Genomic DNA, 23,145 nt, shown 5'->3' with positions numbered 1-23,145 from the left:
TCAAATCTCTTCTGAATAATACTTAAATTTGTTTGTGTTTTGCGTAATTTTTTAAAAATTACAAAATTGAAGAAAAGCTTTATACTATTTTTTTTTCCTCTATTGAAGAAAAGCATTAATTCAGATTCATGCCATTTTACATGTACTGGCTTTACTCTTGTGCCATGGTGGAAAATAAAGGGTTTCAAAATGTCTATACCCAACATCAAATCATCATTTTACCCTTAAAAAGGAAATGTGTTTGCTTGGCTTGGAAAGCACTCTAATCTCGTAGTGTAGCTTAGAAATTATACAATCTTTGATCGCCATGTGAACACACACTGAGCAGCCAAGCCGCAATCTGCATTTCTTGGTAGCTTCAATCCTCAGACTTAAAATTTTAGTCCTCAACCTACCTGCCGAAACCAGGACCTAGCCAATACCGTACATCCTGCATCACAAAAACCCTTCCATGAAGATTGATTTGCGTCGTGGAATGAAATGGGTCAAGAGTCGTAACCCGCGTCAAGGGGGGGTTCATGGAACTAACAACATATTCATGTAGAGAAAGGAAAAAAAAAAAAACCAAATGAAGCTGTTCATCTGGATTAAAGCTAATAAGCTATATTGATTCTTTGGGTGGCTGAACACATTAATTTTCATGAACATGGCATTATTAATTCTACATTTTACAACAAGAACATTATCTTCTGTTTTCCAGAGCCAATTGCTAGCAACTGATGACTGATCAGTAAATCAAATCCTGCAGTCTCTGCCACACAGTTGAAGTCTCAACACCAACCCTAGAAATTTTGACCTACAAGGATCATATAATGAAGTCAATTTCATGAGGAATTAATTGTTAAGAAAACGATTAAATTAACATAATTAATTAATTTAATACTGTGTTTTAGTACCTGAGCATGGAGCGAGTGGAAAACCTTATCTCCTATAGTGGAAAAGCTAGCGCTGATAACTTCTGCTCCTTCCTCCTCAAGAACACTAATCACTTCATATAACATGAAGTTCTTGTTCAACCCACTGATCAGCATCACTTCTATAATTGAACCTGAGTCTCTTAATTCAAGAACTGGCAATTTTGATCTCACCATCATAGCATTATCGGCATCGATAGTACTATTAGCATCTATCCCTAATTGTGACCTCATTGCTTTCTCCTTCCTCTCCTTCAAATTCTCTATTCTCTCTCTCAGTTGCTTTATGTAGGAGGACGCAAGATCGAACTGATTTTGCTGCGACAACGTGTCCTGATCAACCGGAAAAAGCACCACTCAAATTAGTGTTATTCTCATATGTATGATATGTTACATTGTTCACACCACAAGATGAGGACATTTTAAAAGGCAGCTAGAGAGAGTGACAAGTATATATACCTTGGAGTTGGAGGGTTTGGAGTGTTGGGGAGGAATAAGGGAAGCAAGCTTGAAGCAGAGATCTTTCATGTGGATTCTTCTGTTCCTCTCCACTGTCTTCCTGTCCAGTTTGGAAGAAGACTCACCGCTGGACTTCTTCATCCTCAATTATCAACTGATCAGGGACCCTCAAAGGCTAGAACCTTTATATTCTCAGCCTCTCTCTCTCTCTCTCTCTCTCTCTCTCTCTCTCTCTCTCTCTCAAATAATGAAGGAAAGAAAGAAAGAAAACCCACACAACCCAAAAGCCAAAAAGCCTGAAAAGCAGGAAAGAGAAGAGAAAAATAGAGAGAGAGAGAGAGAGAGAGAGTTTGGAAATAGTAGGAGCTTGAGTTGTATTGTATGCATATGTATGTATATATATATATAGTCGCAAGGGGTTGCTTACGTCTGCATGCGTGGATAATAGAATCTTGAATGAAGTCATATTAAAAACGGGTGAAGGGAACCATACAGTGAAACTTCAAACCTGGCCCACCGTAGCAGAAGTTAAGAACACTTGTGAAGATCTTAAGTTTGTGGGATCCATCCGGATAGATCTGGGATCGTTGGATGGAATATGTTTCTCCATCTCCTTCAAATTCGTAAGTCATACTAAACGGACGGGCCGTTAATTAAATAGTTCGACGGCTGGTCCGACACGGCTCCTTTGGCAACTAGAGTTGTCAAATGACTCTAGCCGAGAGTGGCGTGAGAGAGAGAGAGAGGAATTCCGCTAGGGTTTTTGGAACTACCTCATTTTGTGTAGTTATGTATTTATAATCTTTTTATTTGGCTAGGGTTTGAAGAATAATTTTTATTTAATTGGAATTATTCTTACTTAAAAAGATAATAGGAATTAATCAAATAGATTTTCGGGAAATTGGTTCCTTGAGATTTAGGGAGATACTCCTATCTTAAATTAAAGATAATTCCCTAATTAAATATGATTTAATTAGAGTAATTAGTTAACCTAAAGAATACCCCATTTTTCTACATGTCATCTTCTTATTGGATGTGCTGTGAAAATAATCGCTATCAGATCTGCTATGAGAGAAATTAGCTGTAAGAGAAAGTAGTTTAGCGTTTGATAAACTTTTTGTTAAAAGTGTTGTTGGTACTGTTTCCCGAATAATCAGAAAATGATTCCCGCATAATCATCAAACCCAACGCCTCTTCAAAACTGATTCCTGCATAATCAAAAAATGAAAGCACCTTATTAGCTGTTTTTCCTTATAGCTTTCTCTCACAGTAATTTTTAACAATAAGTAATTTTCTCATAATTTACCAAACGGGCTAAGCTTCTCAAAATTTTAAAAAAATCACTTATTACCCCAAATAAACAATGCCAAACGGGCACTAAATCAACGTCTGATAATGATTTTAACCAACACAGAGGAAAAGAGGTTAGAAGAAAACGGAATGAAAGATAGGGATAACATACTATGAAGGAAATATTGATTAGAGCCCTCAAAAGAAAAGTAGAAGAAAATCATATGATGCCTTTCAGTTTTCAGAGATGGACGAGAGAGAAGATGAGGAAAGTGATAAAGTCTATAGCTATGGGTTGGAATTAAAATATTGACAGTTATTTGATTTAATTTAATATAATCATGACCTCAGTTTTAGGTTTTTAGGTGAGTCGCAGGACTCTATTCAACAATTAATTTTTCCATGCAACTTGCAAGGGAGCAGATGACCATCAAGTTCAATTCAAGTGCCTTTTTGTTTCCTAAATCTGTTAATGCATCAAATTAAATCATTTTATCCTAAAGAGGAAATGTGTTTACTGGGCTTGGAAATTACACAATCTTTCATCGCCATGTGAACACACACTGAGCAGCCAAGCCGCAATCTAAATTTTCTTGGTAGCTTCAGTCTTCAGACTTAAAATTTTTGTCCTCGACCCACCTCTGGAAATCAACACCTAGCCAATACCGTACATGCAAGCATGTGTAATATGATAACTTTTAGAAAACCAAAGCGCCAACCCTCCAATCAACTCACAAATAATCACACGTAAATTCAAATATAATATAATCATATTCACATCTACATATTATTATGATCTTTAAAATTCATTTGTTGACTAGCTTTAAAAAAGCTTAAGCCAAGCGTGTTAGTTGATTTCATTTGACTCTCAAGTCTCGACCTATATATGTTCATGCATGGTGCCGTACTATCATCTTAAAAAACTCCAACTTGGTAGAAAGGAAAAATAGTGGGGTCTTTATAAGTGTGGAAGTCTCACATTTTATAAATGGAAATTGGGCTAAGTGGAAGTCAATTGAGCTTCAAAATTGATTTGGGCATTGAATATTATATAAATAACACATAATATTTAATTATAAAAAAGATAGGCCTTGAGCCTTGGGGCACTTGGACACTTCAGATTTAAATTGATTTTTTAGTTTCGAATGAAGATTAGTGACGCTTGATTTTTCCTTTTGCCGGTGTTGTTTTGGTTTTTATTTTATTTTGGTGTAGTTTGTTCAATAAATTCAAGAAACTCTTTGAGTTTTTTTGTGTTTTTTCTATTATGATTCCAAAAACTTAGTTGAGTTTTGCTGGGTGTTCTCGGTCTCTCTAGGAGAGTCATGCTGGTTAGTGGCTAGTTTTTGTCCTTAATGTCATTGGACTAGATTCGAGGAAATTATAATGGCTGAGAGGATTATAGAAAAGTTATTTTCCAGAGTTATTTTCGGCTGGCTCAGGTCACTGGAGAAGTTTTACCCATGTTTGCCATATTGTTATTGGGATGACTCCCTTTACAATATGTATCTTTTGTATTGTTATTCCTATTGATCTAATAAAATTCTATCACCTTTTTTATAAATAAATAAAAAGTGCATTGCATTAAGTATACAAATTTGCATCAGTAGTGTGTTTTTTATAAGTATATATATATTCTCTTTATTCTGACGTATGGATTTGGGCAAAGGCTGATCATGGCAATAAGGATCTTATTTTTTGGACTGCCATGCGCACATATATGCTATTGTAAATTTCAAACTGCCTTTGTGATTCTCACTTCGTCTTGATTTTTGTTGTTGTTGTTGTTGTTGTTGTCAAAATCTTGATTCCTTTGGTTTATGGCATTTTGTTTCCAGAAGTTTGTGGATAAAGGGCAATAACCAAATGAACTAACAATAAATTCATGTATAGAAAGGGAAAAACAATATATATTAATTCTACATTAATTTTCAAGAACATGGCATTGTTAAAGCTATATTATATATATTAATTCTACATTTTACAACAAGAACATTATCTTCTGTTTTACAACAAGAACATCATCTTCTGTTTTCCAGATCCAATTGCTAGCTACTGATCAGTAAATCAAATACTGCAGTCTCTGCCACACAGTTGAAGTCTCTACACCAACCCTAGAAATTTTGACCTACAAGGATCATATAATGAAGTCAATTTCATGAAGAATTAATTGTTAAGAAAACGATTAAATTAACATAATTAATTAATTTAATACTGTGTTTTAGTACCTGAGCATGGAGCGAGTGGAAAATCTTATCACCTACAGTGGAAAAGCTAGCGCTGACAACTTCTGCTCCCTCTTCCTCAAGAACACTAATCACTTCAAATAACATGAAGTTCTTGTTCAACCCACTGATCAGCATCACTTCTATGATTGAACCTGAGTCTCTTAATTCAAGAACTGGCAATCTTGATCTCACCATCATAGCATTATCGGCATCGATAGTACTATTAGCATCTATCCCTAATTGTGACCTCATTGCTTTCTCCTTCCTCTCCTTCAAATTCTCTATTCTCTCTCTCAGTTGCTTTATGTAGGAGGACGCAAGATCGAGCTGCTTTTGCTGCGACAACGTGTCCTGATCAATCGGAAAAAGCACCACTCAAATTAGTGTTATTCTCATATGTACGATGTGTTATATTGTTAGACTCTTTAATCACACCACAAATTTCCGACAAGATGAGGACATTTTAAAAGGCAGCTACTGGCTATAGAGAGTGACAAGTTATATACCTTGGAGTTGGAGGCTTTGGAGTGTTGGGGAGGAACAAGGGAAGCAAGCTTGAAGCAGAGACCTTTCATGTGGATTCTTCTGTTCCTCTCCACTGTCTTCCTGTCCAGTTTGGAAGAAGACTCACCCCTGCACTTCTTCATCCTCAATTATCAACTGATCAATGACCCTCAAAGGCTAGAACCCCAAAAGCCAAAAGCATGAAGAGAGAGAGAGAGAGAGAGAGAGAGAGAGACGGAGAGTTTGGAAATAGAAAGAGCTTGAGTTGTATGCATATGTATGTATAGAATCTTGAATGGAGTCATATAAAAAACGAGTGAAGGGAACCATACAGTGAAACTTCCCTTGTCGCTACCCCGTACAAGAACCTGGCCCACGGTAGCAGAAGTTAAGAACACCTGTGAAGATCTTAAGTTTGTGGGACCCATCTGAATATATCTGGAATCGTTGGATGAGTTAAGTCATACTAAGGTGTGCGCAGAGGCGGGCTAATGTGCTGACTCTTGACCTTTTGACTCCCGCGCTTTCACTTCACCGTCCACTTTATCATTTGTTTTTTTGTTTTGGTAACAGAGAGGGCTAAGATACCTGTCTCTGTTGCAGGGGGTTCCTTTCAAATCTCCGGCCACCAGGAAAACAGAAGTTCAACTTTGTTTTTCCTTTTCCTTTTCCTTTTTTGATTCAATAATCTGAATATGTCTTCTTTAATTATGATCGAATTCTGATCATGAGTGTGAAAATGAATGTGACGCGCTACTTAAATTATAATCTAATTTGAACGATATAAGCTTCTTCTCATATAAAATAACTGCTTGTATAACTCACATTTTTCAATTTTATATAGCTCCATTTGCACTAGGGATTGACCTGCCTAACAAAATTGGTTATATATACATATATATTGACTATAACTTCTATGGACGATGAAGTTAGTGATTATAACAACATTAATAAGTCTAATATTGTTTCCGTGTATGACTTCTTTATTTTAATGAAGTCAATGTGAGATAACTATATAAACAAGAACAAGATTGTTATTATAAGTGAAGCAACTCTCTGATATTATTATTTTTGGGGAGAAAAATGGAATTGAGTTGTGCTCAGTTGAAATAAAGGTTGTTACGAGATAGGTCCTTGTAACTCTTATATCATAGACATAAACTCATCTAGTTTTAAACTATTATCAAAAATCCAAATTTGAGTATAGGTTAATAGTTGTGCTAATATTACAAGATATTTACATATTGTGCCATCAACCTTACCTGTCAAATCCCTTATGTTTAACATTTATATTTAATTCTTTTTAATTTGGCACCTATTTAATATTGAAACGTTTTGATAAAAATAAATCAAGGATACATAAATAATAATGTAATACAAAATGTAACACTAATATACTACCTAAATAATAACAATATTTTTTTTTTTGATAAAAAGCGATAGTAGTTTTATTGATAACACATTAAAAAGTACAGAGTAGTCGCAATGCCAAATATGAGTACAACATCTCCAGTGACCAAACAAAAAGATAAATTGGTTTGATCTGGAGAGAATTACATATGCCAGAAAAACTTAAAAACTCCAATTTGGCAGACAAGAACTATCTGTACTTAAACCTACAATACAAATCCACCGCGCAACGGCAGTAACGACGAATCTGCATCGAAAAGTCGAACATGAAATACATACAATAGCAAACTCCTATTGAGTTTCTGAGAATTATTAGACTAAAAAAAACACAGAAACAAGGACACCGCACCACTTCCTCTCTAGCAAACCAAAGAGACTCGTAGCACCGACATGGCTAAACCTCTTATTTTGCACAGGCTAAACCCGATCCCACACAAACCAGGAACAATCACTTTTCCAACTCCAAACACTAAATTGGATCGAATTCCATATGCGTGGACCAAAAGCTGCAACAAAATCATGGCGTCTACGGTGGATTGCAATACTTGCGTAAAAAACACAACGAAAACCAAAGAGAAAAGCTAGGTCGACAACACCACAACGCAACCATCCCAATGACAGCAAGACACATCCATGAACAACAAAAATCACCAAGGACCTACAACAGAAAACACACAAACAAACAAACAAAAGACAAGATCCAGATAGATCTGGGCAAAAGGACCCAAAATCCAGACAAATCTAGGGAGAGAATAGAAGAGGGGAAGAAAACTAGGAAAGGAGAAAGGGAGATGAGGAGAGAAAGATAGAAGATGGGGAAGCCGCCCACCCCCAAGGGGGGGATGGGAGGGCGTTGTGCGGCGGCTGCAAAACTTCAGAGAGAGTCAAATAATAACAATAATAACAATATTAAACAATGATAATATATACCTAAAACAAATTAATCTTTTTTGTCTAAAAGAATATTGATTAGGTAATTGTATATTGGAAAATTATGGTGATACATGCAAGGAAATAATTTACCTACATATCTAATACAGATAGGTAAATAGATAGATACATACTTATGTAAATAAATAAAAAATAAAGGTACAATAATTTACCTACATATTAGATAGACAATTCAAATAATTTATAAATTTGTATTAGGTACATTATTTTTTTCCTTGCAAAACAATTTTTACATATCTCGGTACATTATCTTGTAGAAAAATATAGGTACATTATATTTTTTTCTCACAAAACAAATTTACATGTACATTATCTATAAACAAAATATAGGTACATTATTCTTAAGGAAAATTTGGTACATTATTACGTTATCCTATTAGATGGACAATTCGAAGAATTTATACATTTGTATTAGGTGCATTATCTTATTATTGCATAATAGGTACAATTTTTATAGAAAAAAAAAAAGGACTGTAATTCGATGATAAATAAATAATTTGCGTAAGGCACATAGGAATATTTGTGTGTGCATTACTTACCCAAAAATATATATGTGTGTGTGCATTAAATGTATAGACAATAACGTTTAATACTAATGGGATTGTGTGTACAAAATATTTTGAAATTAAAACAATTAATGTGTGAGTAGTCAAATTTGTAATAAATTCCTAATTTAGGAGGGAAAAAAATCAACTCAATAAATTGCGAAAGTAACATTTAATATAGCCACATAATAGGGTAAACTCTAATTAGGGGTACTTTTGGAATATGAAAAGTACAATAAATAAGATTTTAAGCTTAATTAGGTAACTTGCTGAGTTGAATCATATTCATCGGGTTTTACTTATAATAAATTGGGTTTTCTTCACAAAAAAAATAAGACAATGGGTTGTAGTTACAAAAAAAATAGTTTGAAGGGAGAAAGCCACATTTACTAAATAAGGACAATAAGGTGGGTTCTTAATACAAAATGACAAAGTGTAACAAGTAAAGGAACAATTAGAAGCAAAATACCTACGAAAACAACAAAATTCGAAAAATATCTTTAAAACATTGGAAAAAAATGTTATTTAGCTTAAAAGAAACGATGCATTTGACTCATCTTACCATTCTGAGCATATCATTAGCCCAAATTGAAACTCGAAACCCAAATCTACAAAAGTCAAACTTTGTTGTTTCTGAACTTACATTTATCAAGATGCTTCTCGATCATCTCTGTGATCTATTATACATGAAACAATTAAGCGAAGGGGAAACTTCACATTGGATCCAATGGTGCATGTTAAAAGGGTCTAGGGTCAAGGGCATCCCGATGCCAGAGACAATACAGAAGGAGATTTGTGTCGTAGACGTATAATCTCCCAATATCAAGAAACGGTCGTGATCATGGTCTGTAATCTTAAAGGACGTACGTGATTCACACCAATATGGCCAAAAGCATGCATGCAGGCAGGCAGGAACAAAAAGTATTGCGAGCCGCCTCTAAAAATATGTGAATACACGAGCTACTTTCACTGTAGTACGCAAAACACGGCACTCATTGCCACCAAATTGCCGCCGTTATTCATTACAACATTCATTGTCGTTTGGTTGGCCCATCTAATTAAGGGTCACATAAAGGTATTAGCCAAATAAATAAATAAAGTTATGAGCTAATCTAAGACCTAGCCTGACATAAACATAAGATGTTTCGCCTATGGGGGTATAGATTAATAGTAAATGACTTTGATTTGTAAATTAATAGGTCTCAAGTTATCTATAACACTTTAATAGTGTTTGTGTGAGAAATTCCTTTCAGTTTAGACTATCACTTATGCTTCGCGTTCAATGACGGAGTCAGGATGTCATGTGTGTAAAAGCCTCTTAAAAATATATATAATAAAAAACTCAAACTCACAATACATTCCAAATATGAACATTCTGAGTTCAAATAGCCGTTTAATTTGATTGATGGTGACATGACATGAGCTATGTTTCACTATAATCCTCCCTCCATTTTCGCTTCCATACCAAAAACGCATATATCTCTAAAAAAATAAAGGGAAAAAGAAGAATGAAAAGTTTTCTGCTTACATACGAGGTGACACAAGCAATGATACTTTTCTTCGTTCCTTTTCATTTTTAACTTTTCTAGGTCGGTGTAGTTCCTTAACGAGCATTGCAATTGCATAGAGAAACAAATATGTCGTGACGTTGTCATTTTCTGAATTCCTACGACATCAGAGCATTTACAATGAACTCTCTAAATCATCTTTTTAGAAAAATTTGAGGATGGATTTAGAAAAATATAACTCAAACTATGTTCTCTATCCACCTCCTAAAATAGAGAGACCTCTAGGAGCTCCTAAATCTGATGAGAAAGAAATGACTCCTAGTGACTTTCTATAATTTAATGTTCCTTTATTTTATGAGTATTTTAAATCTTCAATTAATGCTAATTATTTTTTTATAGGCTTAAATGTTAAAATGGTCCATGTGTTTTATTCATTTGGCCAATTTAGTCCCCATATTTTTAATTTGGTCGATTTAGTCCTTGTGTTTTACTCCGTTAGTCAACGTTGTCCATTCCGTTAAATTTGTTGTTTAAAAAATTCATAAAAGTTATTTAAACTAATTAAAAATCTCTAATTATTTAATAAAAAATTAAATTAAAATTTAAAAATAAAAGACCAGCCACCACATTCCAGGGGGGAAGTGGCTGGGTGGGATCGCTCATGGTGGTTTGGTGTTGGCTGCTGGAGAGAAGAAGAGGGTTTAGAGGTTGGGTTTCCAAATTTTTTTTATTTTGTTAATCTTTTTGTTAAGAGAAACAAAAATAAGCACAAGGCAGTGCAGCAGTAGGCTAGCAGGTAAGCTTAATAAGATTAAGAATAAGCATGATTGCAAGAGCCAACAATCCATTTGTTCTTGTTCATCCTTCTTTTCATGGCTGTCGAGGCCCTTTTACTCTTAATAATGTTTTTATCCACCCCATGGATTGTATTAGAAGAGACTGGTGGTGTTGATGCAAATCGGAGAACTTTTTATTAGAGGGTTGAATCGGTGGTGATCAATTGGAGAATTTGAGGCTTGTAGGCCTTTATTTTGTTAATCATTAAAGTGAACTTGTAATTTTTTTTATTTATTTGAAACAATTACAGTTTTTATTAATTTTTAAAACTTTAATGAACTTTTCTAATAATAATTTAACGGAATGGACAATATTAGCTAATGGAGGAAAACACAAGGACTAAATTGGGCAAATTAAAAACACAAGGATTAAATTGGCCAAATGGTTAAAACACAGGGACTATTTTGACATTTAAGCCTTTTTTATATTATGTTTTTAATAGAGATGGGCTAATTAAAAAAGAGTTAAAGCATTTATGAGTCCCTAAACTAGAGAGCATGATTGTCGTTAAAATTTTATAGAAGTTCCTAAAATAGCTTTCATATGTTTTTAACTACAAATTTGAGAGCATACTTGTAGATGCTCTCATAGTTGTGTATGTGTGTGAGAAATCTCCCTCCCTTTTAGTTTAGAAATGTCATCATATTCTAATATAAAACAGCACGATGAAAATGCTTCGATGATTAATTATTTAAATAGGATAGCTTTGACACAAATATTGTAATAAAATCGTGCACGATTTGAGTTGATTATTTGCTTTAGTTTTGTTGCTGGTACAGGGGACTATGAATTTGAAGGTCAATATATTATGTTCTGTTCTTAGGCCATAGTTCAAAACAGAGTCTCAAATTTCAACACAATTCAAAACCAGTGACTGCACTATTTGACTGTTGGTACGTTTGGTTTGAAACTTGGAACTGAGACTTTTCCCTATTGACATTCTTGACCAACTATTGGTATAGCTTTCTCTCCCTTGTGTTCAGCATGGTTTATTCTCTCAAATCTACAAATTATGTTCACATGTTTAATTCAGCTGGCTCATGATTTTATGAGAAAAGTTTGTGTTTGACTAGTACTTCCATTGATTTATAGGGAGTAATTATGTGAGTACATGTTAGGAGAAGTTCAAGCGTGTTTTGTGTTATGCTCGAGCTGGCCCATTAGGGTTTAGGGTCCGCCACTGGTCCTATCATGCCAAATTATCTTTAAATAATCCATGTTCATGTTGAATTTAAGGCGATTTATTTCGTTTTGCATTTGTCCTGTCGAATTAAGAGAACTTTATATGATGATATTTATATAGAGTAAAAGACATGAGAATTTAATTTATTATGGACATTCCATTTGGAAGAAACTCATGATTTTAATGTTTATAAAGTTTCTTTGCTTACAGAGTACGGTGTTTACAAAACCTTAGAATGTACAAAAATCAGATGGTTTTATATTGTCAAGGATCATTAATACATCATTAAATTACCAGCTAGCTCTGCTATAAAAAATTGAAAACAAAAAACCAGCTAGCTGTGGTTGGTGGCCCATTTAATAATTGGATCCCGACCCTTCCAACAGGCAAAGGCAAGGATGATTTCCAAATTCCAAGCTGTCTGCTAATGCCAGTAGAAAATCGAACAATTGCACGTTCTGGAAGTTGATCAGATCTCATAAATTTTTCTTTTTCTTTGCTTGTCTCTATCCGGCGGCGGGACCCATCAGTTAGTGGGCCATGCCTGGCTGGTCCTATCATATCATGCCACAAAGGGCAAAGGTCACCTTCAGCACTTTGGCTTGCATGCTTGATGGACGGTGAATGAACAGTGCAGGATGATGATGATGATGATGACGACGATGACGATGGTGCAGTTTTCTATGGGTGTACAGTACTCAACTCAAAAGCCAAAGCTGCAAAAATTAGCTTGCATGCCGCGAAATGTCTGCTTTCACTTTCACTGCAACACGCGCCGTACTTGGGACTAACCAACTTTACTTGAATGATTCACCAGTAGGAGGAGAGTGGTGCATGGATGGCAATGGGTCGAATGGGTCGAATGGGTCGAATGGGGTGGATATATATTAATTTAATTGTTATTACACATTTTAATAATATAGCACCACTATCACACATTTTAATAATATATTTATATCAATTTATATATATAATTTAAACGATGAGGGTTCTGTAAGAACCTTTAATATATATAGATATATATATATTTAATAATAAGAAATTTTCTTATTTAAATATTTATTGTTAAGACTTATGTGTTATTAAATTTTAAGTTTAGAACATCTCCACTCATAAAGGCTAAGTCTAGGGTAAGAGTAAGTAAGGGCTGCCACTATTCACGTGAATAATGTCAGGTTTGCCACCATTTACGGTTCCATCTATGAGGGCTAAGTCTATGGCAAGTCTAAGACAATTACTATTCACTTAAATTTATTTTTTATTTTTTATTTTTTATACTTAAACCATTGATTTTGATAAGTTTTTCGGATAAGATTTTCAATTCCCAAGTGTTAATATTTATCATCAAATCCTCACCTAAAAATCAAGATAACATTTTCGGATAAAATTTTGAAATTAAATTGGTGTGGAAAGTGAATAATATTGGTAGGTATGTATAGAAAAATTTCCATAATTTTTTGAATTTTTTTTAAATTTTTTTAAGCCAAAAATTGGACAACCGTTGGATTGTGCAAGATTTTTTGATCGAAGGCTCCAGGAGAAGCCACATGGCTTGTAACCATTGGGCAATGTGGGATGGTGGGTCCAACAGTAAAAAAAAATTTGAAAATCAGCTGCTGACGTCATGCTAACGTCAGCAACCCGAGGGCAACAGGTCAGGCAGGATTAGCCCGTGGGCTTGCCCAGGCTGGTGGGACCCACCATTTGCCCTGGCTCATTATTGCTCGCTGGAGCTGGAATGGGCTGCCGGGGGGGCCTTTTGCCCAGGTTTGTTGCAGCAGTAGGGGTGGGCACTCAAATCAGCGAATCGAAAATCCAAGCTGAACCACACCGAACCAAACCGAAAAAAAATCAAGTTGACCAAAAAGTCAAAAATCGAACCGGACCGGTTTGGACCGGTTCCGGATCCAGTTCCATGTCTTCAAAAACCGAACCGATGAAACTAAAAATATATATAATTTCAATATATATTTATATTTAATGCTATATTTTTAATTTCACTAAAAAAAAAATTAATATTTATTCAAGTTCAATGTCAAAATATCTCTCTTTTCTCACTTTAATATTTATTTTTTATATGAAATTGAATAATTTGTTAATTTTCAAGTAAAATAATAATATTTCCGTTGAGAATTGTATTAAAAAATAATTTTTATAATCCGGTTCAAAATCAAACCGAAATCAAAACCGGACCGAAATCGATTCAAACCGAACTGGATAGTTTTTGAAATTTTTTTTATTAAAACCGAACCGAACCAAACCTAATAAATAGTATCGGATCGGTTCTAATTTGAGGCAAAAACCGGTCCAAACCGAACCGTGCCCACCTTATGCAGCGGTGGACATGCTCTTAGTATGAGATTATCCCTTTAGTTAAAAGATGACACATTCTTGTTTTTCATGTGTAGAGACTTAGAATTAGGTTTAATCAAATCATCATTTCTATGCCACCTTACATGCTAGTAACAAGTGATGTTGTGATATCATTGGGTAAAGGTGAATGACTCACATTATTCCTTACATTTCTATCTTATCTTTTGGAGGTGGTGTTGTGATATCATTGGCCAAATGTGGATGACTCACATTATTCCTTTATATTTTTATCTTATCTTTTGGAGGTGGTGTTGTGATATCATTGGCCAAAGGTGGATGACTCACATTATTCCTTTATATTTCTATCTTATCTTTTGGAGGTGGTGTTGTGATATCATTGGCCAAAAGGGGATGAGTCATATTATTCCTTTTCTATCTTATCTTTTTGTGGTTTAAAATATTGTATATATAAATATTATTTGGGTGCCTCCATAGCCTCTCCTATAAGTATCATGCTTCCATACTTCAATCATTCATTCCAATGTGTGTGTGTGTGTGTGTGTGTGTGTGTGAGAGAGAGAGAGAGAGAGAGAGAGAGAGAGAGAGAGAGAGAGAGAGAGAGAGAGAGAGATAAGGAAGAAAAAGAAAACAAGATGAAGAGCGTGTGTGTTTGTCTTATTGCAATATTTCATACTTATCATGGTGAGTGAGTTATGTAATATGTTCTAAAAGTTCTTATTTTGTGATAAATGTGAAAATCATAGGTTTATTCTATTTACAAATCTCTCTTTATTTTCAAGTCAAACATGTCTAATTTATGCAATATTTCACACAACATATATTATTTGGAGTTTTTGTGAAGTATGTATTATTCATGGAACATGAGAACTTCAGTTATGGGGTATCCGAAGGATAAATGTACCATATGGGGACATAGGGAAATGAGGCCGATAGGGGTCACGTTCTGGGTATAATTTGTGAAGGATAACTAAGATATGAAGTAATGATGTGATATGATTTGGATTGTGTATTTTTTTATTATATTTTTCTGGAGTGTGTAAAATGACATTGCTTGATTGGTATATTACATAATCTACTCACTGAGCGGTGGTTTGCTCATCCCTTACCTATTTTGTTTTTAAGATTCAATTAGTGAGCAAGACAAAGCCGAAACCAAAGAAGTTGGATTAGTTTAGACTGATAAACTTTTATTTATATCTTGTACACTTGTAAGATTATTATAATAAATATACATAATGGTAATGTATTTTAACCAATTTTTCAATTTTTATTTATTTATTTCTTTCAATTCACGCACTTGATTCTAGAATATTCTTTATTTCTAGAATGGGGCATGACAAGTTCTGAATCTGGTTAGGGATTAGATACCATTCTCACCTCTCCTAAAAAATCATAGCTGAAAAATTACCCGAACCTGTCTCCATACTCTCTTTTTATCCTTCATACCCCTTATATGCGGGGAAAATTGTCATCCCCTAAGTGGTGTGTGAATGTGTGTGTGTATGGTAGGGGTGAGCTAACAACTTGGGAATATATCATATATGGATACAAGAATAATGATCAAATTTTGTTCCTTCATTAAAGCTCAGAAATAGTATTCCTTCTATCTTTTGAATTGAATATGATATCGCTCTTTCTTTATTTTGTATTTTTGTCTGCCCATGTCTCTCTCTTTTTCCCCCTTTTTTTTTCTTCCCCTTTTCTGTCCCTCTTTAGCCTCTTTAGTCTTTGAATATTTATTCAATTATGATTTCATATCATCAATAGATATAACTTGATCGTTTTAGCTTACAATACACTCATACTAATTAAGGATAAATTCATGTGATAATAGCAATTTATCAGTGAATTTCAAAATTTCAATTATTAAAAACAAAAAAAAGCAAAAGAAGACGCATCAATCGAATACAAACCCCCCAAACTTTATCATATAAAACAATAAAATGGCGAAATCAAATAGACCATAAATTATGGAGTTACAAAACCAAAACCAGTGCCACCTCAGTCCTTTAATCCGCAATGGCCCACGCCATGTCATTCTCAAATATCCAGTGGCACACTTCAATCTTTCCGGGACTGGACCCCAGTACCACGAACGCACCATGTTCCGGGCTCCATGATGACGTGTCAATATGACAAATGGCCACACCATGATTGATCTTGCTCTTACTCTCCACGTCCACAATATCAGCCTCATAAACCCTAACCTTGGGCACAGAGTGACAATAATATAGTAGGTACGGGTACAAAGTCTGGTGACATGAGACCGATTTGGTCACATTTCCACCGTTGATTCCGCTGATCATTCCAATCATCACCTTCTGCTTTGACCCCCACACATTCTCTGTGGTCCGGACCACCACATTGTGCCCCAAGACGGAGGTGGCGAAGTCGATCATGTCCTCGATCGACCCCACGCACCGCTTCGTCTCACCCGGGCTCGGAGCCCTCTCGCACTCGCCCAGTGCGTTGGTCAACACGTGCTCCATGGCAGAGTTATCCCTCGCGTGAAATATCTCCCTAAGCTCCGACATCCCCGGAGTGGAAAACGGTAATTTCGACAAAATACCCCGGGGCAAAAACGACCTTTCGGGCATTTTGTCCCGAATGTCGGGCATCACCACTACATTCCCCTGCTTTAACATAGATTCCCTGAAAAACTTGCCCGGCTCAACCCACTTATTTACCAAACTGCCACTGGATTCAGTTTTAGTTGCCTCTGTTCCCTCCTTGCTCAGACTGCTATATTCAGCAAAAGCGACGCCATTTTTGGCATACTCTTTGAAACTCCGACCCAAAGCGTACGACTTGAACCCTACACTGGTCCGACCCTTCGACCCGGTCCCGTACTCTTTAAACGAATCGTTTCCCGGGTTGAACGATTTTCCGTAATTCGAGAAACTCACCTTCCCGGAATTCGAATTTCTCGCGTAAGACTGAAACGAATCGTCCCCAACATTCGCTCCGCTCCGATAATTCGAGAACCCGTCGATCCCAGAAGTCCCCCCACCGCCATAGCTCTTGAAATTGTTATGTGGGTTGTTCGCAGATTGGCCGTACCCTTTAAACGAATCGTTTTGGCCGGTCCCGGACTCTCCGTAACCCGTAAAACCCGACCCGATTATGTTCGCGTCTTCGGCGTAGCTGCTGAACTCGGTCGGGTTGGCGTTGCCGGTTTTTCCGTAGCTGACGAACGTCTCGGAGCCCGAGTTGGTGTCGTGGCTGTAGCCTATGAAGGAGAGCCTGTGGTTGTTCGCGTCCGAGTCGTAGGCTGCGAATCGGAGGTTGGGGACGTTGACTTGGTCGTCGTAGCTGGTGAACTGGCCAGAGCCGCCGGCAGAGTCGGCGCCGTAGCTGGTGAAGCTGGCGTTGGCAACGTTGGCTTCGTGGGCGTAGAATGTGAACTTCTCCGAGTGCGAGTTGGCGTCCTTGCTGTACTTCTTGAACGAGTCGTAGGGCGAGTTCAACCCGTCCGAGTAGTTCTTGAACGAGTCGCCGTCGCCGAGTTGGGATGAGCCGTAGTTGGCGAAGTTCTTATTGCTGTAGGCGGCGAAGTTGGCGTCTTTGAAGTGCCGAGCGACGAGGTCTTGCTGGTGGGTTTGTGCGGACGGCGAGTCGAAGGAGCAGTAGAGGTTGGCTAAGGAGCAGAAGGAGGCGAAGTGGGCGGGGAGTGAGTTATGGGCGGCGAGTTGGGTGAGAATCGCTGAGTTGACTCGGTCGAGTGGGGATGCTTTGGAGAAGAGGAAATTGGGTTTGGGGAGATTGTTGGAAATGTGGTTGTCCCAATAGCGATTCAGTGAGGCTTTTGGTGTAAATGGGTTGGTTCCAGTGTGAGCACTTGTGACCTGCATGCACATGTCTATAAAACATAAACAAAAAAACAAAAAAATAGATGCAGGAAAATGACATGAATAATTGGTAAGTGAAAATCAGAAGAAATATATGGAATTTATGCTTAGTTTCTTACCTTGAAAGGTGAGAGTGATGAGAGCAAGAACAAGAGGAAAATGTTCATGTTTGTAGAGTTGGAAACACAGAGAGAGAGAGAGAGAGAGAGAGAGAGAGAGGAGTGGCAAATTAGGGTTGTTGAGAATAGCTTTTGCTTTTGGGTTCTGATTCCTTTCTTTGGCCAAACTTTTGCTTTTACAAAAAGCATGTGTATGCAAAAACTGGTTATGCAGCAGCGTGCTATGTAGTCCCTGCAGAAAAGAATGGTAGATGTGACATTACAAAGTATGTGTTGAATGAAGTGGAAGGTTTGTTCTTTTCCTAATTGGATTGGATTTAGAAGAGTGGAAATTAATTAACATGGAAAATGGTGTGCCCTAGTTCGTTGTTGATGTAGGGTTTTAGGAAATCAAGAAGAGCATATATTAATCAGGTGTGGGCTGGGCAGCAGCAAGTGGCTGCTTTTCAGTGATACCATGTCATTGTGGAAAACAGGAGTTAGACAGATTATATGGGCATATTCTAAGGGACCCGACCCGAATATCAAAAAGGCTAAGCTAAACAAATATATATATTATATATAGTTTCCTTCAAGTCTACTGTCTACATGCCATGGGTTTGGTAAATCCTAGAGGAGCTTCTAGTTTGTAATAGTACCAAGGCAAAGATGCTTCATTTTTGGCTTAAAGTAGCCCACTAATTTTGTGCAGCGTGCATTTCAGTGACTAGTCCCAGCTACCTAGGAACCCATTCCCCTGGCATTATATAGATCACTGACCAACAAATATATATAGCTTATCTACTAGCTATATATATATATATATATATATATATATGGAGAATTGAGCTTATGACCTAAGATATAAAGATAATTATTTTTAACCATTTAAGCCGCAAGTCCTTTACTAATATATGTATTTAAATAAGCTAAATTTATGTTTTTGTAACCAAGGAAATTTTTTATACAGTTTGATAGAAAGATGATGATGGGTTGCTGCTGTGGGCTGAATTGGAGAATGTTTGGGAGCTGGGTTTGGTTTCTTAGGGAGGGAGCTATGTTGGAGGTATTTGGGCTTAAGAAGGGAAAAAAATCTGAATTTGTAAGAAAAATTTGAATACATGTAGGGAAAAATTCCTCTGCAACTAACAATGATTTCTTTCCTCCATTTCATAGTGTGAATTTGTAGAGTAAAAGAACCACAAAAGAGTTGAATTAGTATGATCAGGGCAGTTGGTTAGATTTTTGAAGATCCAAGGTTTTGACACAAGAAGAACAAATTAAGAGAGCTAGAGGAAGTATGTGTCCCTCGAGAAGATTAATGGTAGCCTAGTTGAGGAGGGTCTTGATTTGCAGCCAAAAGAACAGATGTGTGTGAGAAAAACTCCCCCCATTCTAGTTTAGACTATCACTTGTACTTAAAAAAATGATAGCTAAAGAAACCTGTTCATTAATTTAATTTTTTCTTGGAACAACAAATATATGTAGTATTGTACGAAAAGGAAATGTCAAATTCTTTCTCTTTTGATTTGTAGAACTATAATGTTCTCTTTGATTTTCTCTAAGAAAATGTTTTGGTGTGTGGGCTCATTGCTAGCAAACGGCAACTTGCATCCATCTTTCTTTACATGCTTCAGGATGTAAACGACATGTCGTTTCATCTCCATTTGGTTTGTGTGTATTGGCTTGGATTTGGTTGGATGAAGTGGAAGAAATACAGAGCAAACTCAGAAAGAAGTGGCTGTTTAGTTAGTTAGGACTTGACCACAAGTACCCGCCAAAAATGATAGTAACATCTTCTTCCATTAAAACCCCTCCTCCTCCTCATCCTCCAAATCCATGGGCAGCATCTCAAAACCCTAACAATTCATTCCTACCCATCAACCGTCGCAGCCTTCTGGCTGCGCTCACCATCTCCACCACCACAACCCCTTTTGCACACACTTTTGTCAACCCCATGTCAGCACAAGAAGTAGCCTTTGCTCGTGGCCTCTTCCAGATGCCCCCAGTTAGGCTCACCAACCGGTAATTCAGCAAACCCATATTCTGTTTTTGGTTGAATCTTGAATTGCTCTTTGATTTCTGAGAAAATTGAGGAAGTTAATGGAAAACATAGTAATGGGTTTTTGGGGATGTGGTTTATGCTGCTATTTGTTTCCAGAAAGCTGAAAATTTTGTCCCCATTTGAACCGTACTGGTGATATATGAGTTTCTGTTATATTGTGTTCGAATGATGTTAATATGTAGCCATGGTTATGTATGGTAATATTGCATTGGTTGTTGAATTGTTCTGAAACTGTTGCTTGTTGGTGTATGGGAAGGTATTTTCTGGTGAGGGCTGGGGAGTCTGAATATGAGAGCATTGGAGTAATTAATACCAACCCGGTTGCGAAAACTTCTGTTGATAACGGTTTGTCAGAGAAGGGGAAGAAGCAGGCTGTGAGGTCAGCTTTCGATTTGAAGGAAATGGGAGCTTGTGATAAGAACTGTTGGATATGGCCTTCCATTACTCAGAGAGCTTACCAGGCTGCAGAGATCATTGCATCGGTTAATGGGGTCAGTCGAAGGTGTGCAAATTAGTATGATTTCATGAAGTTCAAAGATTTAACTTTGATGTCTTTTGAATATTAGAAAGGAAAAGTCTAGTGAGATTTCAAACTTGTCATAGGGCTGAAACTATGAACTCTAGTGTGACACATTCCATCTAGAGTTGTGTGTGTTCTAAAGCTATGAAATCATCTTGTATGATTGTTGAATCATGTATCCTTGTCATAGTGAGTTATCAAGGGGAGGCCACTTTCCTAAATCAGACTCATTATTTCTTAAACATTTTAACCTGAGTTGGGATTTGGGACCATAATTTTGGAGGCCAACTGGGAATGGTATTGTCATTCTAGAAACCTGCTGATTAAGTATACCTTTATAAATCTGTCCAAAGTTGTTTGCTTTCAGCAATCATTGTCTATTATTTGTTGCAGTTATATTGTCCCAGAGTACAGCTTTCTCGATGCCAGAGGATTGGGAGCTTATGAAGGAAAGAAACTGGAAGCTGTTTCAGAAGTAACATTTCCAATTACAGCCAATTTGCTTCTCTTTAAGTCATTGACAAGCAAGTATGATCATACCTTTGTTTATACTCCTCAGGTATATGCATCAGATACTCTTTCTCCAACAATCAAGCCTCCTCCTATTGACGACGGAACCCCAAACGAGAGTGTTTCAGATGTCTTTGTTCGGGTAATACAACTCATGTCCATACTTGAGACTCAGTACTCCGAAGACACAGTGATTATTGTCTCACCAGATTCAGACAATTTGACAATCCTACAAGCTGGTATAATTGGACTTGACTTGCGCAGGTGATTTGGAACCCTCTTCTTAAACTTGATTATCGCTTCGAACAAGAATCTTGATAGTCATCAATCATTCTCAGTGTTAAGTTATCATGATGATAATGCTGTACTAATAACATCTCTTTTTTATTTCAGGCACAGGGAGCTTTCTTTTGCACCTGGAGAAGTCAGATTTGTTGATACCAGTAGTGTACCTACTTACAAGCAACCTGCTTCAGCTGTATATAAATGTCTAAAACCACCAAATTGTAACTGATATTACTTCTTTGTTGAATATTATAAAGACTAGTGGAATTGATAGATGTGCAAATTTTCTCCCCTTCTCTTGGTTGTTTATAAACACCATCAAATTGTCATATGTGTGCCCATTTAATCTGAATGTTAATTTTCCTTACAATCTTCAGTTTCTGTGACTTCTTTTCTTCTCACATGCTATACCACTGTAAGCTAAACTGCCTGTAGACAATTGCTCCAGCTTGGCAGCTTGTATTGCCAGTCACTCTTTGATTAACCAAAGGTGGTTTCTACTACCTTGCACTATATTATAAAAATATTACAAATTTTCATTTTGGCATGTAAATTCAAATATATGTAGGACTTTAGAGGTTCATTCTACTATTGGAAAAATAAAATGAGAAAAAAAAAATATTTTAATTGTTGGGGGAATGGATTTGAATTTAGAATTTCTTAAAAGAGAAAAAGACTTCAAGCAAGAGTCAGAATCATTTGAATAAATAAGAATGATTATAGTAATAAGATGTATGCTATGTTCAATCGTTATACTTTCGATTTCGCCCTTTTGCATGCGAGGCTTGTATAGCAAGATTAATGCTAACACATACATAAAGTTAAAGTACTGAACTTTTAACAACCTTGGTGTTGGTGGGTACAGCCCAACTAACTAACTCAAAATAATTAAGCTAACAGCACTAATTAAAAAGAAAAGATAATTAAGGGAACTAAATCAAACAGTTACAAAAAATAAATAAAATTAGAAAGAAGTAAACTCATGAGTCGCCGTGGAGCAATTGGAAGAGAAGATACTGTCAGCTATTTTGGTACCCAAAAGATCAACAAGTCCTTCTCAGAGTAAGACTCAAGACTCAAAGTTGCTCCACTCCCTCACCGCTCTCTCTCTCTCTCTCTCTCTCTCTCTCTCTCTCTCTCTCTCTCTCTCTCTCTCTCTATGTCGCTTTCTTGCTAGCTAGCTTTGTTCTCTCCGAAATCTCTTTCTGCGTATGAAAGATCGGAGCTTTTGGGGTTCAATTTCAAGCATTTCTCTCTTCAAATGAGCATCAGAGGATATTGGGATTCATTGTAGTCTGTATTTTGTCTTCTGTATAGTTAGCCCTCCATGGCCATCCGAGGCGTCGATTTCAAGTGGTAAAGTATCTTTCTTTGAACCCATTCAACTGCACTGTGGTAGGGTTTTGATGTCGAATTCGGGTGATTTTGCATTGCAGGTACGATGGGTTCTTCTTGTCTATGCTCGCGACAAGTGTGTATCCTTTAATGTCTTATAAATTAGGGTTTTCAATTACATGCTGGACTCTCAATTTTCCCAATGATTCTTTAACCGGTTCACTAACAGAGTCATTGTTGCAATTAATTGGAAACGGTACCATACCTGTACATACCCGTTGCACATATGGATCGTGGTGGGTTTTCTCTGAATTCTAAGCA

The 23,145-nt window shown here is 36.5% G+C and overlaps 5 protein-coding genes across 6 annotated transcripts in view; 2 read left to right on the top strand and 3 right to left on the bottom strand.

The window, feature by feature from the left end:
• Positions 189-1,595, bottom strand: LOC18777808. Its single transcript, XM_007208828.2, has 3 exons — positions 1,374-1,595; positions 897-1,247; positions 189-796 (listed from the first exon to the last, which is right to left on the bottom strand). The coding sequence occupies exons 1-3, from the start codon at positions 1,512-1,514 to the stop codon at positions 728-730; spliced, it is 561 nt and encodes a 186-aa protein (XP_007208890.1). The 5' UTR covers positions 1,515-1,595; the 3' UTR covers positions 189-727.
• On the bottom strand, positions 4,556-5,665 carry LOC18777098 (transcription factor bHLH100). Its single transcript, XM_007210938.2, has 3 exons — positions 5,398-5,665; positions 4,892-5,242; positions 4,556-4,791 (listed from the first exon to the last, which is right to left on the bottom strand). Exons 1-3 carry the CDS (start codon positions 5,536-5,538, stop codon positions 4,723-4,725), a joined length of 561 nt encoding a protein of 186 aa, XP_007211000.1. The 5' UTR covers positions 5,539-5,665; the 3' UTR covers positions 4,556-4,722.
• On the bottom strand, positions 16,046-18,321 carry LOC18777341 (polygalacturonase 1 beta-like protein 3). Of its 2 annotated transcripts, none has more exons than XM_020563406.1 (2): positions 18,131-18,321; positions 16,046-18,022 (listed from the first exon to the last, which is right to left on the bottom strand). In XM_020563406.1, the coding sequence occupies exon 2, from the start codon at positions 18,018-18,020 to the stop codon at positions 16,173-16,175; it is 1,848 nt and encodes a 615-aa protein (XP_020418995.1). In that variant the 5' UTR covers positions 18,021-18,022; positions 18,131-18,321; the 3' UTR covers positions 16,046-16,172. The 2 variants fall into 2 exon arrangements, with proteins under 2 accessions (XP_020418995.1, XP_007210277.2); XM_007210215.2 differs by having other exon boundaries at positions 16,046-18,008.
• On the top strand, positions 19,818-21,856 carry LOC18777270. Its single transcript, XM_007210464.2, has 5 exons — positions 19,818-20,134; positions 20,431-20,676; positions 21,088-21,169; positions 21,254-21,468; positions 21,598-21,856. The coding sequence occupies exons 1-5, from the start codon at positions 19,893-19,895 to the stop codon at positions 21,716-21,718; spliced, it is 906 nt and encodes a 301-aa protein (XP_007210526.1). The 5' UTR covers positions 19,818-19,892; the 3' UTR covers positions 21,719-21,856.
• LOC18777120 (E3 ubiquitin-protein ligase SIS3) overlaps positions 22,399-23,145 on the top strand; it is a 3,577-nt gene continuing 2,830 nt past the window's right edge. The window contains exons 1-3 of the mRNA XM_007210390.2: positions 22,399-22,845; positions 22,926-22,964; positions 23,054-23,120. Coding sequence (XP_007210452.2) covers positions 22,817-22,845; positions 22,926-22,964; positions 23,054-23,120 — 135 coding nt within the window. The 5' untranslated portion in view covers positions 22,399-22,816. The remainder of the gene's footprint in view (positions 22,846-22,925; positions 22,965-23,053; positions 23,121-23,145) is intronic.

This window comes from Prunus persica, chromosome G5 (genome assembly GCF_000346465.2).
Source record: "Prunus persica cultivar Lovell chromosome G5, Prunus_persica_NCBIv2, whole genome shotgun sequence".
Classification (NCBI taxonomy): Eukaryota; Viridiplantae; Streptophyta; class Magnoliopsida; order Rosales; family Rosaceae; genus Prunus; species Prunus persica.
This window is presented reverse-complemented; position numbering and strand designations above follow the sequence as displayed.

Excerpts from the sequence above, each read along its gene's own strand:
- LOC18777098 (XM_007210938.2), bottom strand. The coding sequence starts at position 5,538 with ATGAAGAAGTGCAGGGGTGAGTCTTCTTCCAAACTGGACAGGAAGACA. Across the intron at positions 5,243-5,397 it reads CCAAAGCCTCCAACTCCAAG|GACACGTTGTCGCAGCAAAA; the intron begins GTATATAACTTG and ends CCGATTGATCAG. Across the intron at positions 4,792-4,891 it reads TCCACTCGCTCCATGCTCAG|GTCAAAATTTCTAGGGTTGG; the intron begins GTACTAAAACAC and ends TGATCCTTGTAG.
- LOC18777808 (XM_007208828.2), bottom strand. The coding sequence starts at position 1,514 with ATGAAGAAGTCCAGCGGTGAGTCTTCTTCCAAACTGGACAGGAAGACA. Across the intron at positions 1,248-1,373 it reads CCAAACCCTCCAACTCCAAG|GACACGTTGTCGCAGCAAAA; the intron begins GTATATATACTT and ends CCGGTTGATCAG. Across the intron at positions 797-896 it reads TCCACTCGCTCCATGCTCAG|GTCAAAATTTCTAGGGTTGG; the intron begins GTACTAAAACAC and ends TGATCCTTGTAG.
- LOC18777270 (XM_007210464.2), top strand. The coding sequence starts at position 19,893 with ATGATAGTAACATCTTCTTCCATTAAAACCCCTCCTCCTCCTCATCCT. Across the intron at positions 21,170-21,253 it reads AACTGGAAGCTGTTTCAGAA|GTATATGCATCAGATACTCT; the intron begins GTAACATTTCCA and ends TATACTCCTCAG. Across the intron at positions 21,469-21,597 it reads ATTGGACTTGACTTGCGCAG|GCACAGGGAGCTTTCTTTTG; the intron begins GTGATTTGGAAC and ends TTTTTATTTCAG.
- LOC18777341 (XM_007210215.2), bottom strand. The coding sequence starts at position 18,319 with ATGCTTTTTGTAAAAGCAAAAGTTTGGCCAAAGAAAGGAATCAGAACC. Across the intron at positions 18,009-18,130 it reads CATCACTCTCACCTTTCAAG|GTCACAAGTGCTCACACTGG; the intron begins GTAAGAAACTAA and ends ATGTGCATGCAG.